Source organism: Penicillium argentinense (genome assembly GCF_028826775.1).
Source record: "Penicillium argentinense strain IBT 30761 chromosome Unknown utg000010l_segment0_segment0, whole genome shotgun sequence".
In the NCBI taxonomy this organism is placed as follows: Eukaryota; Fungi; Ascomycota; class Eurotiomycetes; order Eurotiales; family Aspergillaceae; genus Penicillium; species Penicillium argentinense.
Window position 1 is genome coordinate 1,106,528 of NW_026622669.1, and position 13,919 is coordinate 1,120,446.

The following is a 13,919-nucleotide window of genomic DNA, read 5'->3' on the forward strand; positions in this document are numbered from 1 at the left end:
AATGACCAATAATGAAATATTTTTTCTGACTGCTTGTTGGACTTCTGCCTTATCCATGGACATATCTCCAGAAACATTGAAGCCAAGCACCCACATGACATGATCGACGGGAGGATTTGGAACAGCGTCACCTTTTAAATCCAGCAGAACCGAATCCGGCCGTATTTCTTGGAGGCAATGGCTGTCTATATGCAGCCGCACGGTACCCTTTGCAAAAGGAAGCACGCGGGCGGTCAGTAAGCATCTACGAGGCGTCCATGGGGTAGGAATCCATTCAGTGATCCCATCCCACCTCTCTAGGCTTGCGGCCGAGATGAAGTTATAACATTCTGGTACTTAAATTGGGGGTAGCTTCGGAGGATCCTGGAAGCTTTGGAAAACTCTCTCATGCATATGGTGGTCAATGTAAAGTGAGCGGAAGGTTTAGTCGTTTTCAAATTTGAAAGCGGGGCCACCCACCTCTGGCGTCCTGAAACAAAGTGCTTCGTCGACGTGAATATTTCAAGGGTGTTGATACACATATACCCCCACCCCTTTTTTCTTAGTCATACCTGCCCGACAGCCACCTAGCTGCGCAGAAACAACTAGATTTTCAGGCCTGTTTATAGACCGACCAATAATATCGCTCCATTTACAGGGAAGCTAAACCTTCGAGATCCAGTTCCCCATAGCACTACCCATCTACCACCTCGCCCTGTCGCTCTCTACCATCTTACCCAACGCTCTACAACGCCAATATGCTGCCCGGAATCGATTCTTACGCGTCTGATTCGTCATATACCAGTGAACCAGCTCCCTCCACAGCTGGCCATCCTACTGCAGACACTGAGTCCTCCGAGCCGTCACCACCACCGATGCCTCTGCCCCCTCACAACCAACGCTTCCCAGACCCCGAATCTGCGATCAATGCTATCAATGAGCTTGCGCAGCCAGCTGGATATGCCGTTATCAAAGGACGCTCCAAGAAGACAAAATCCGGGATGGTAAAGAAGGTTGTTTTGTTCTGCGATCGCCATGGTGAATACAAGCCAGCCTTATCTGATACCTCACGCAAGCGAAAGACTACCTCATATGCCAGTGGATGCAAGTTCCAGGCTACCCTACGTCGTCAGCTATTAGATACCGATACCAATGCCAATACTAATGCCTGGATCCTTACCGTGGAGAATAGAGAGCATAATGGGCACGAGCCCTCAGATGCATCTACTCACCAAGTTCATCGAAAACGTGAGATGACGCAACAAATGGACGCTATCAGATCACAGCTTGATCTTCAGATACCTACACGCCACATAATGACTGCAACTCAGGCAAGGAAGCCAGACTCATGTCTAATAGAACGAGACATTCATAACCTTCGAGCAAAGTTAAATCGAGACTTTTTACAAGGTCGTACACCTATTCAAGCACTTCTTATGGAGCTTCCAACCGATGGCAAATGGCTATTCCGATACACACTTGATCCAGAGCAGCATGTTACTGTTCTTTTCGCTATGTATCAAAAGAGTCTGGAAATGTTGAAGCATAATCCTTGGGTAATCTCAATGGATTGCACCTACAAGACTAATCGTTACAATATGCCACTACTTGATATTGTTGGATTCACCTGTACTGGTGCATCGATCTATCTTGGGTGGGCATTTATTGTTAACGAACAAGAAGAAACATACAAGATTGTTATGGTTTATCTCTTGGAAATGTATGAGCATCTGCATGAAAACGATCGATCCTTTCCATCAGCACCAAGTACTATCCTTACCGATAAGGAACCTGCTCTGATCAATGCAGTTCATGCTATATTCCCTTCTACTAAGACAATCATCTGCATCTGGCATATCAACATGAACCTAATGAAGAAGGCTCTACCACTTCTTCGGAAGGCTATTGCTGAAGCTCGTGATAATGGACTAATTGAATGGGATGGGTTTTCTCTTCCGTCAAATGACCATCGACTAACAAAAGAAGGAATTGGATGAGGAATTAGCCAAGTTTCTTGATCAAGGATGGAGGAAGATGATAGCACGATAAAATCGTCTCATCTATTCCTCCTCTCAATCAGAATTCGACATTGCTTGGGAACAGTTTCAAGCTGCTTACAGTCCATCGATCTATACCACCTTGCTTGACTATATCATCAAGGAATGGATTGAGGACTGCCCTGAGAGTTTCCTTAAACTCCATACAGACCAATATCTCCATCTCGGTGAAGCTTCTACATCACGGACAGAAGCTTCTCATTGGTTGCTTAAACAAGATCTCCATACATCTACAAACGATCTGCTTGCTGTCCTAGAGAATTTTGAGCGTGTTATCGATCGTCAGTACAGAAAGATCAAAGAAGAGATTGCTAATCAGCGAGAGAAGCGACCAACCCGGACCCTTGATCCAATCTATCAGCCATTATTTAAACGTGTATCTTTGCAGGCCATTGGCTATGTCGAAGCAACATATGCTACCTTTCTCCCAGCAGCAGAGGGTAAGGCCCTAATTCCGCCTAATTGCTGTTGCAATTCAAGGAATACCTCAGGATATCCTTGCATTCATGTGATTATGAAAAAGATAGAAGATCGTGAACCGTTCTTGCTTGAGGATTTCCATCCTCAATGGCATCTTTACAGACTCGGAGAGGCGCCTCCAATTGATCCAATTCTCCTGATACACAATCCTCATAGGGTGCGTCAACGTGGAAGGCCAGCCGGCCGTCGGAATAATCTAGAGTCTCGGCCTATTCAGCCCTCAGATGTCCAGGCCTCAGATTTCCGGGTACCAGCAACTCAGATATTACCACGGACCCGGCTTTCTCCTCGATCTTCACCTGACCCTCTTACAGCATTTGAACGTTCTACACAACGCGAACCCTCTGGATTTGAATGTGTATCTGCTGCAACACGCGGTCGTAGCCGTGGACGTGGTGCTCGTGGGGGTCGTGGTACTCGTGAGAGATGTGGTGCTCGTGGGAGACGTGGTGCTTTTGGGAGACGTGATACTCGTGATAGCCCTCACAATGAGCCAGAAAGTACCCAACCAGAGGGAATACGGACTCGACGGAGGGCACGTGTGGAGGTGGAAGACACAGAGATAGTCGCAGAAACGGCTAGCCAGGGGGACAGCGAGGGCAGTAGCTTAGATGCAGGGGCAGTAATTGACTCAGATGATGGAGAATATGCTGGGTAACTAATGAATGAAGTAATGATCTGCATGGTTTTTTATCTCGATATTTTTCCAGTAAATAGAGCAATATGATTGGTCGGACCAGAAATATTCTCAAAATCCAGGTGTTTCTACTCAGCTGGGCGGCCACTATAGGCGTGCAGGCCGTTGGGCGGACATGACTAAGCAAAAGGTTTGCTTTGGGGGGGGGGGGGGGGGGGTATGAGTATCCTAGAGGGGGGTATGAGTATCCTAGAGGGGGGGTATGAGTATCCTAGAGGGAGGTATGTGTATCAACACCCTATTGATATAGATACATCTGTTTTCGGATATATAATGATATGTCAGCTAATTTATTCATCCTAACCAGGAAAGGCGTAAAAGAATTATGCAATTCAGGGTAGTCAGGGTCGTAGTCAGGGTGACCCTGACGAGATTTTATGACCCTGAGAGTCGGTCCGGGTCGTAAGGCTCGGAACCGGAACCGTCCAGGTCCGGGTCGCGTGTCGGTAGGAGGGACCCAATATCAGGGTCGTGGCGAGGTCTAGATCTTTAAGACTTGCCAGCCATGTACTCATCTACAGCACTTGGACCCTTCACAGTCTCTGTTTTCAGACAGACTTGTTGCGGTAGAAAGATTGATCGACATTGATTCCAGACAGGGATGGCGGCCAGATTGACAACCCCCGCAACTCAGAGGCAGTATCCAATTCGCATGAGCCCAGGGTTTGCCCCCGATCACATGAATTCGGAGCTCTTTAATTATACACAGTAAAACAAATGCACAATATAAGACTTTGAGAGTATTGTGGATGCGTATGAGACTATGCTTAAGGCTTATATTACGGGATTAAAGTGAGTGACGCTCTAGAGTACCTTAACCTACACCCTATTGAGAAAGGTATACATCGCATACTTGCTTACACGTGCCTTGTTCACATGTGCCTGAAGGTCACGGGACTGAGATCATTGTCTGAGCTAAGCCGTTTCGGGATAGGGTTAGCGGAGAGCACTTTCCCCGATTTGGAATAGCTGACGCCATCACTTGATGTATACCACGAGGTACATGGCGATCGGGATACATCATGAGATTCAGGCAAGTGGTGGCAAAGTGAAAAACGATAGTCATTCCGAGTGTAGATACAGTTGAAAAATATCCAAAACGCCAGTCATATTCAGCACCGGAGCAAGAAGCCGGCCGAGCCGAACAGGACACGAAGAATATTGAAAACCCAAAAGGACAAAAAAAGACAGAAGGCAAACTCCAATTAAAACCCCCGACTCCTGGTATCTCATACAAGTCATTAGCCAGGTCTCGTCGAACACGAAAATCATAGACGCGCGTAGTCATTAATCATCAAGTAGCCGAGGCAGTTTAAGCGGTGCTGCGACGCTTCTTAAAATTGCGCTTCAGACTGAGTTTCTTCCGCAGAGAAGTAAACGGGTTGGAGATTGGGCGGTTGTAGAAGGGATCATTCTTGAAGTCCTCGTCGGTGAATTTCTTTGCGATGTTAGATCGCCGCACACCGCACAAGACAAGATTAGTACTCACCATCCCGGGAAGGCGCATAAAGTTGCCAAAGTCGTTCATCATGTTCGAGCCCTCTTCGTACTGATAGGTCTGCCCGTTGATATCGGTGGTTCCAGGAGGGAAAAATGCCGTACCATCCAGTGGTCGGTGGCTATGCAGGGAATCAATGATTTTATCCCGCGGGGTCGCGCGGAGTGCCTCTTCGTTCGACTCGCGCACCGCCTCAAGCGGACTGTGCTGACTGATGCGGTTGCGCTCGGGACATACAGCGTCATAGGGTCCCTCATGGTGGTAGGAGTAGGCCATGACGTCGTCTAGCTCGTCGATGATGTCTGGGTTGACGAGCTGCGAGTGTCGCGAGTAGGTGCGGTGCGTGCTGCGACGGCGGGGCAGCGAGCTGGTGCTGTCTCTGCGGCGCGGCTCCGGTGGGTAGTGCTCGGTCGACCCGGTCCATCTCGGGATGTAGAGGGAGGGGATGGACTCGGCGATGGAGCGGCGACTGGACGAGAGCGCGGAGGGCGCGGGGGAGCTAAAGCGGTAAGGGTTGTTGCTGCTGAAACTGGAGTGTCGACTGTAGTTGTAGGGGTGGTGGGGGTGATGGCGCGACGCCATCTGAATACAGTCGACGGCCATACTAGAGATTTGAACCTTGGAGCAGAGGAGAGGAGAAATCTATTGAAGGGCGGGGAGCTCGAGTATTCTGTAGAAGGGATCGAGGATCACGCGGTAGGACAATGTGGGGCTAGGGATGCAGGATCTGAGATGCGGTGTACCCTTGTCGAGGACGAAGATGAAGCAGGGAGAAATTCAAGGAGGAGGTGAGGTACAGATAGAAGTAGCGTGGGCGGAGGACCCAAAAAGTATAGCAGGCGCGGCGCGGTGCGGTGACGTGGTTCTTCTAGGCGCACCACCAAAGACTGATGTACCCTCCGTGAATACTCGAAAGTATACTATTACTGTAAGTACCTTCACGCGCGTCAGGCCTTCTAGTGTCTCCGGCGGACCCGTTGGACCGCAGTTCAGGAACTGATCGGCTGCCTCTGTCTGTACGGTAGTGGGCCCTGCGTCTAGAAGTGCCCCACGGCGATCGTCGGTGATATCATCCGGGGGCAAATGATGTGGCCAGCCCACCTTCACACTGTGTACCCGAAGATGTCAATTTAGTCAACAGAATTTTGCTGCCGTCAGTTCATCGCATTTATAATAGCCCCATAGTATGTACTTGTAACTGCTGCAAGTCATATTCCGATCCCGCCGAGACTCATTATGTACATACTGTCGTGTCTTAAGTCTCGTACCGCCTCCGCGGACCTCCAAACTCTGCGGTTGCATCCACGCACTTCCGAGACTCCCAATGATTCATACCCAAACAACCCCCCACCCCCGGGCCCAGGTACTACAGGGACAGCCCTAACAAGATCTGTGTCCTCGCCTGCAAACTCTGTTCCTGCCCATCCGATGACCCGTGCACTCCATTAAGCTCATCCACCGACCTAGTTCCGACGCTGCCGCCAGGAGTCTCGACCCGACCGACCCAGATCGCAGGAGACACCGCAAGGATCGGAGGTCCCTCGTATCATGCACGACATGACTCTGGACCAGCAGGCCATGATCCTCTCGCTGTCTTAGTCGCGGTTCTGGACATGACTGCCGCCCTTGCATTGCCTCCGGCGATCCGGCGTCCAAGGGGCCTAACCCCGCCCTCTGCCAGAATGAGTGTCATTCTCACTGACCTTCAGTTACTGTACAGGAGTATGGATTGATGATCATGAGCCGCGGTGTCGTTGGGAAATTCCAGATCGCGTCCGCATTCTTCGCGGTTGCTTCCCCGCAGATCCCGTTCCTCGAGATCTACAGACATACACTTACACTGTAGAACTGCTGTCAGCTCGACAAGGGACGCCCCAACCAAGAGCGTTCCGCTTGGCCAGGGTCGCACTGGCTCAGCCACGATTCTGATCGCGACGGTCCGTAGTCTCGGGTCCCTATCGGGCAGGTGCAGTGCCAGTCTGCGGTTCTTCACGCGGTTTCGTGGAGGGATGACTCGGAGTCCTTGCACTTGTCTGGAGCTTCTCTCGCTTATGCCTGGATTTGGCGAGGAGACACTATCTCCCGGCATATCTTCAAGGCGTGTGTTGGCCAGTAGAGGGTATACTCGCGTAGAGCATGCAACCATGGCTCAGTTACGCCTTATTGGTAGGGATAGACATCACTTCACTAACCACCAATAGATTAACAATATTACTTTTTTATTATGCACAATATAATCTATAATCCCTCGTTCCAATCCCTCGTTGCTCGGTAGTACAGCCGTCCTACTAGTCTAGTGTTAGCGCATGCAAGGTGCATCACCCGTCAAGCGCGCCCCCACCCCAGCCACCGCAACTCATCCGCCCTTCCTCCTCCACAGATTCTTCCAGATCGCAACGCACCAATGACCACACTCAGCGCCATGCCAAAATGTCATTAGTGCCTTATTCCTCATCCTCCGAATCCGAATCCGAATCCGAGAGCCCCCCACCCACCAATCCCCCGGCCAAAAAGGCCAAGCTCAGCCCAGGCTCATCAAAACACAACAAGCGCGACGAAACGCGCGCCCCTCCACTCCCACCATCCTTTTACGACCTCTACGCCCACTCCACGCGCGTCAGCACAAGCGACAATCCCGCTCTGCACGGCGGCCGCAAACGAGAAATCCCCCATGTGGCAGGCAACTGGCCGTCGCATCTGTATCTGGAATGTAAGCTGCCTTGACCGTCCCAGGTTGAGCCTGTGTCTCGCTTGTCTATTTTTGGAAACTGGTGTTAATTGGATGAAGGGGTTCCGGGTAGCGAGGAGCTTAGACTCCTTGCAGACTTGATCGAGGAAGCGAGGGGATGTACGCCTCACTCTACCTCGCGAGACGAAGCCAAGGGAGGCGTAGTCAGCCTTTTGCATAGTGATCTCGGCGTCCGGCAACCGCTCCATATCTCGCTCTCACGGACACTGTCCCTGCGCACGGAGCAGAAGGGTCCGTTCATGGATACCTTGGCCCGAGATATTGGCAGATCAAGCATCCATCCGTATGTCTCGTGTTCCGGCTTCCGGTGTTGCCCTTGCTAATATCAGCAGATTTACCGTATCCCCTGCCACACTAAAATGGGTCCCAAACTACGGCAAAACGAGATGGTTCCTCGTTCTCTCGGTCTCGAAACCTCAAGGAGATAACCTGAACCGTCTTCTAAAACTCTGCAACTCAACCGTAGCGGTCTTCGGCCAGCCGCCGCTTTACGCAACTTCGAAATCCGGCCCCGATTCCCGCCAGTCTAATTCCCCTGAGCCAGATTGCGAGCCCCAGGCAGCCGGAAATGGTGGAGATTTCTCACAATTCTTTCACCTATCCATTGCCTGGACCTTGAATGAACCAGATGCCCAGACCTGCCAGCGTGTCAGTGAAATTGAACTGAAGGGTGTAGCCGGGATTGGGATCCAGTTCCTGAGCATCAAGGCGAAGATTGGCAATCGGGTGGAGAATATTAGACTTCCCGTTGGTGTCTACAAAGAAACTGAAGTGATAAAATTGTAAGTGTATGAATACCGTGTAGATACCCCTACTTCTGAATATCTAGCATTGTGAATTTTCGTACTTCCAAGACAACATTCAAAAATTCAAGAACTACATAGAGCTGAACAAAGGCGAGCGATGCAAATTGAAGGAAATTGTACACACAGACGAATCTGAAATTCGCCATATGCTAGATCATGATGACTCAACCTGGCCAAGTTTTTGCAGTTGTTTTGAGACATTCGGCAACTGCAACGACGACTTTCTATGCGCCTTCGAGATCTCACAAGACACCTGGTACGTACTGCGGATAGATAACTGGACCAAGTACGGACAGTGGATGGAAGCCATCTGTGAAGCTGCACCCCTGTTCGACGACGACGTAGAGCGCTAATCCGTGACGAATTCCTATGGAACATCACTGCACGTATGAACGCCGACTACTACTCCGACGAGGAAGGAAATACAGGCGGGCTTTTTTCCGGAGGATCACGAATTGAGGTTGTACCTGTGAATATCTAGGCTTGTGGATTTTTTTTACTTCCATGGCAGTATTTCAAAAGGATAAGAACAGCATAAAGCAGAATTTGATTCGATCTAGCAGTAATAGCAATATGGCGATACTTCTCATAAGAGCAGGTGCAAAAAAAGACTTATCAGTCTCTCAGCTTCGACCAGTGAATGTGCAATTTTGCGAAGATGCGGAACGTCGTGCTCCTTCAAACGGGGCTCAATTCCACCTCATACCAAACCTCAACCAGTGTTTCTCGGCATGACGCCCTGAACAATCAGCACATTGACTACTTTGATCAAAGCCTTGGTATCGTACTCGATCCATTTCAGCACACCAGAAACTGACTTGGCGAGCTCAATCTCAGGATTATTCGTAAGCTTGATCTGTTGTTGGGAGCCTATACTAGCGAGGACGGAGCAGGGGCTCTATCGCGAAGCTCGCTGGTTTCCTCGCGGCGAGGTGAAGTGCCCCGGTATTCCGTAGTCGTCAATTTGATACATTCTGCCTGCTTGCCATCGGAGTCGAATCCGAACGCAAACTCAAGTGGGGATTTATACCATTGAAGATCGTAGGGAGGTCCTGAATGAGACCAGGCTCGGATGCTGGTGTTGCATTGATGAAATCTGGATAGCTGAAGGCTCAGCTTGACTCGGTTGCTCGTGTGCGTGTCATTATCCAAGAGCTTCGGTCTGGAGAGTAGCTTGATTATTTTTGCAGTTAGAAAGTTGATATATGCATTCCAGGAACAGCCTTCAGGTGAGCCTGGGGGAGCACGTTGTGGGTCATCGGTGGTCGTGTGATATCCAGGATTTCCTAATCTTGACTCTAGCACCTCAATGCCACAATCCGCAGATCACTTAGCTCCACATTGAGTAGAATCTTCGGGCTTGGGTGGTAAAATCGGTTCTGGTGCAGGTGGAATCGGATATTGGTCGAGGCTTGGGTGGTATGGATGAAGCTCCTGAAGCAGCTGAATAACAGGGGGCGAGATACCATGATAATATTCGCGAAATGCACAGCGACCCGCCGCACCGACGAACACACAGTTGGCGCAATACCCTTCCCAAAAGAAGTGTGTTTCTTGGAGACAGCAGGAGTAACAACGCAAGTTAAGAAAGGGCCGCCACCTTTTCGACAGTGATGGCATCCTGGCTTGATCTTGAGCCTGACTCACTGTGAATGAGTTGCGCGCTGTGCGTTTTGACTGTTCTCTGCGGTGGCACCAGTTGACGTTTCGACGGGTGGGTGGGTTGATGAGAGAAGTTGTCTAGCTCTGTCACGGACTGTCCTGGGAGGGGATTTCCGTGATGGTCGACTTCGCGCTCGTGGATCTGTGTCAGTGTGAGGCCAAAGGCGTATGTATCAAATTACTGCGCTGTTAGGGGATATGAGTATCTGAAAGATACCTTGAGGTTGGAATATCCTGAATAGGGACATACCTTTTGCATTGCTGGTTGTGTTGTAGCCTTCGAATTTTAGCTTCCTATGAGGCTTGTCTTTAGGGACTAGAGCTGTCAGTAATGTACATCCAAAAGACTCAAAGGAGAAGAGGACTAACTTTTGGAAAAGCTAGAGTTGTGGATGAGGATTGTCTGGTTTGGGGAGTGGAGGCTTACTGTTTATGAGATTTGAGATGCTGTAAAATCCATTCTCATTGCTCTACGGAAATTCTTATCTCACCGAAGCCAACCAACGCATTCACCACATTGAAGCTTCACTATTTCTCAGCCTTCACTCGCCTTAGCAGGTTAGGAAGTGCCTTGGCTGACCTTTTTTCCACAGGATTACATTGGCGCTTTTTTGAGACACTTGATGGCTTGCCAGAAGTGGTCGAAGGGGGCTTCGGACGCCAATACCTCCGTTTATACTCCATTGCCTTCTTCACATCAGACTTCCTGACCCAGGTCGGGCACCATTTTGTCCTTTTCCGTCAAGGACATTTGGTGAGGGCAGGGTGGCAGGGATGGTGCTGCCGAAGCTGTTCAATAACAGTCGATAAGATAGCGGACGACTTTCGAAAAGAAGAGCGACTCGCCGTACCAGGGAATAGTCCCAATGAAGCGTGTGCATCGCAGATAGCAGGCCCGAGACAACACAACTCGGCGTTTCCTCCTCGGCAGTTGTCACATTCCGGCACGACCTCAACCCCAACCTGCTGTGAAGAGGCAGCTTGCTGTGACACGCCATGCTCGATACGAATTTTGCCAAGGAGATCCAGGTTGGTGTTGCGCATGATCGGTGCTTCCATGAGTGCTTGGTGTTATCCTGTCGGGTACAGGAAATTTTCTCGGAGTGGATTTCCTAGGGGGCTGACACCTCGCTCTCGAAGCTGGTCTTTTGTGATGCCGAATGCGTGTACGTCGAATGGATCTTGATCTGCTTCAAGTCCCGCAGGAAGCTAAGTATATGAAAGAGTTGATATACTAGTAAGTTAGCAGCTTACAGTCTTGAGGGCTTCGAATGTTGTGGAGCTTTTTCGGAGACACAACCACTATAGTTATGGCTTTAATACATTCATAGTTTGCGACAAAAAGAAAGCTACAATTCACTTTTGTCAAGCTGGAGATTGCATCGGAGTGAGGTTATTCTATTTCGAACACTGGGGCGTAGGGGATAGAAGGCTGAAGAGGCTGTTGAAGAAAGATTCTTAAATACCATGGCAGTGTTTTCTAGGATATAAACACTATATCTAACCTTACAAACAGAGATCTCAGTCGCGTATTACTAACGTTCACGTTTACGATGCGTTTTTCACAGCCTATGCTGGACAAACTAGTATAGATGGTCGAAGTTCTCATATGTATAGCTTGACCTCCTTCTTAATGTGAGGTTATCTTCACGTATCTCTTCTTCGTTATTTTACACTTGCTCATTCTTCGTATTTGACTTGCAAATCTCCGAAGGTTTGCAATTCATAGATTCCTACCTGAAGGTTTTACTTTCTAGTACCAGATCGAGTTGTGCTTGCCATTTTCACTTGTGAGATTTGAAATGTGGTGAAACCTTGTCTTCTTGATCCCGAACCGTAATCCTCCCAATCATGGCTCTAGGCAAATCTTGTGCTCTTGAGTATTCCGCATAACTATATCCCCATCTTATTCCATTCGAGAAACTGTCGCAGGTAATGTCTGGAAAGTTTCTAGTCCCATTGTATCAATTTCCCCTGTCACAAGTGCACTGAACATGGTCAATTCCTGTACTGAGTACTCGAGTATGATAAGTCTTCTAGTCTTGTGGCAAATTCTACAGCAGTAATCAAGTGGTGAAATATACCAGCGGCGGTCATATGGAGCCCCTTTGTAGAAGATGATGTATTGTTGAAAGGTTATTAATCGTCTGAGGGGGCCTGCTTGAATGCAGACATAGCATCATCATGAAGCTCCGCTTTGGGAACTCCGTCTGGTCGTGAGTGGACGGATCACTTCCTCTGATGTTTTCGGCAATAGCAAGCGGTATTTTGCCTTTGCAAAAATAACAGGCCTCCTGTCTACTAGTCAAATGCACAGTTCGCGCATGCGCCTACCCAGAGGAGCGGGCTCATTTCTATTGGCAGCACTGCAACCACCCAGCTCGATAAATGACCATGTCCGTCTCGACAACGGTCACATTCCCGTCTGACCTCGACTCCAATTTGTTGAGAGCGAGCTGCACGTCGGGAGGCTCCGTTCGTGATGTTAGTACTGCCTATGAAATGTCAGTTGATGTCTCGCAAAGTGGGCGCATTCATGAATAGCTTATCTCCCTTGGTTTGAAGTCTTCCCGCGGTGTATCTCCCTTTCGTTTGACGCCGAGCTTTTGGAGCTGATCATCGTTGAGGCCGCCAAATATGCGTAAGCTGAAGGGTACTAGATTGGCAAGTGAGTATAGTATCCTGGATTGGAGATGCGGCATTTTTCCAACTCACGCATTTTGCCCTGGGCTTGGAGGTTGGGGGTGAAGAGGAGAATAGTGAGGATAGAGAATCGAAAAGATCCCGGTCAAAAGACATCGCTCATAAAGAAGTCTCATGATAGAATACCTCGACCGGACAAAAGTCCCCCTCCTTCATTTTTCCTCAATTGGCCTGTGCCCAAAACATTGTTGTAAGAAGTGAGACTTCAAGTTTCCGAATTACTTGAAGTTGAAATGAGATTTGGAACCAGCATATTCCAAGGTCGATCTGAATGCTCGCACATTGTGGCTAATCACGCGCTGCTTGGTAGATGGTAGAATAATTGGCAAGGAATCACTAATAGATAGGAAATAGAAATTCGTGGCGATGTTCTAGGTGTGCACATGGGACGGTCAGGCAGGGTCACGTTCCTATCCTATATCGCTCACTGTTAATCAGCCTATCTTGGCCTAATTCACTTCCTCCGTGCATATTTTTCATGTTGTTCGCCATTCCGTCGGTAAACAGCCGCATCACTCCCTACCTGCAGACTTAAAGCCTAAAATAGCGATAATGAATTCAAGAGTGAATAACTGTATTCTGGTAAAAACAGCTACGGTCTATCCGAAACTAAGACGCCTCCCCACAAAAACCCTGCATAATATTGATGCCTGGGGTTATGTTCAGCTCTCCTCGAGACTTGTTCGGCTACCCCACTGCCGGTGTCAGGTTCCACCTGGCGGATTAAACTTAATTGAATCCTCATCTAGAATACCAGGGTCTAGCATGCTCTGTTCTGAGTCAGCAAGGAATTCTTCAGTGGCTTTTTATCATGAACAAAATGGGAAAATAACTTTGATATCCCTCAGGGTCTTGTAGAGAATCAGAATGGGCGGAAGGACTGTCCACATTAATAACGCAGCTTTAGCAAACACGGTTTATTGATGTACATGCTGTCAATTCCCTTGCGTAGCTATGTAGAGTATGAAATTTTTTACCCGGTCGATCCCTGCATTGAAGCCAAGTAGGCAGGCTAACCCTGTCTTCGGGTTTGTTCCGTTCCTTTATCCACGCCGGAGAGTCGGAAGCTTAAATTCTCTCAGCTCAGTTCTATCACGATGATTGCAAGGATAATCCATTTGAGCCAACCAAATATTAAGTAATTTGAAATGACCACTAACCTGAAGTCTCTCAGAAGTTAATATAAAATTGGCTGGGTTTCCCATTCAACAGTGTAACCCGACGATCGACCATATCTACCACAGTTTAAGTCACCTTGGAAGCTGAGTGCCCTATTTTCGAGTCATAT

At 48.9% G+C, this 13,919-nt stretch overlaps 4 protein-coding genes across 4 annotated transcripts; 2 read left to right on the plus strand and 2 right to left on the minus strand.

Annotated features, from left to right (window-relative positions):
* Nucleotides 1-737: 737 nt before the first annotated feature.
* Nucleotides 738-1,976, plus strand: N7532_010114 (transposase; the record flags this gene model as incomplete). Its single annotated transcript, XM_056622605.1, has 1 exon — nucleotides 738-1,976. The coding sequence occupies one exon, from the start codon at nucleotides 738-740 to the stop codon at nucleotides 1,974-1,976; it is 1,239 nt and encodes a 412-aa protein (XP_056470021.1).
* A 2,549-nt stretch (nucleotides 1,977-4,525) lies between these two features.
* N7532_010115 (uncharacterized protein) lies at nucleotides 4,526-5,314 on the minus strand (the record flags this gene model as incomplete). Its single annotated transcript, XM_056622606.1, has 1 exon — nucleotides 4,526-5,314. One exon carries the CDS (start codon nucleotides 5,312-5,314, stop codon nucleotides 4,526-4,528), a length of 789 nt encoding a protein of 262 aa, XP_056470022.1.
* Nucleotides 5,315-7,141: 1,827 nt separating this feature from the next.
* N7532_010116 (HVSL domain-containing protein) lies at nucleotides 7,142-8,246 on the plus strand (the record flags this gene model as incomplete). The annotated part of the gene is made up of 3 exons (XM_056622607.1): nucleotides 7,142-7,421; nucleotides 7,500-7,743; nucleotides 7,793-8,246. 3 exons carry the CDS (start codon nucleotides 7,142-7,144, stop codon nucleotides 8,244-8,246), a joined length of 978 nt encoding a protein of 325 aa, XP_056470023.1.
* Nucleotides 8,247-9,848: 1,602 nt separating this feature from the next.
* N7532_010117 (uncharacterized protein) lies at nucleotides 9,849-10,187 on the minus strand (the record flags this gene model as incomplete). The annotated part of the gene is made up of 2 exons (XM_056622608.1): nucleotides 9,849-10,070; nucleotides 10,179-10,187. 2 exons carry the CDS (start codon nucleotides 10,185-10,187, stop codon nucleotides 9,849-9,851), a joined length of 231 nt encoding a protein of 76 aa, XP_056470024.1.
* Between the last annotated feature and the right edge of the window lie 3,732 nt (nucleotides 10,188-13,919).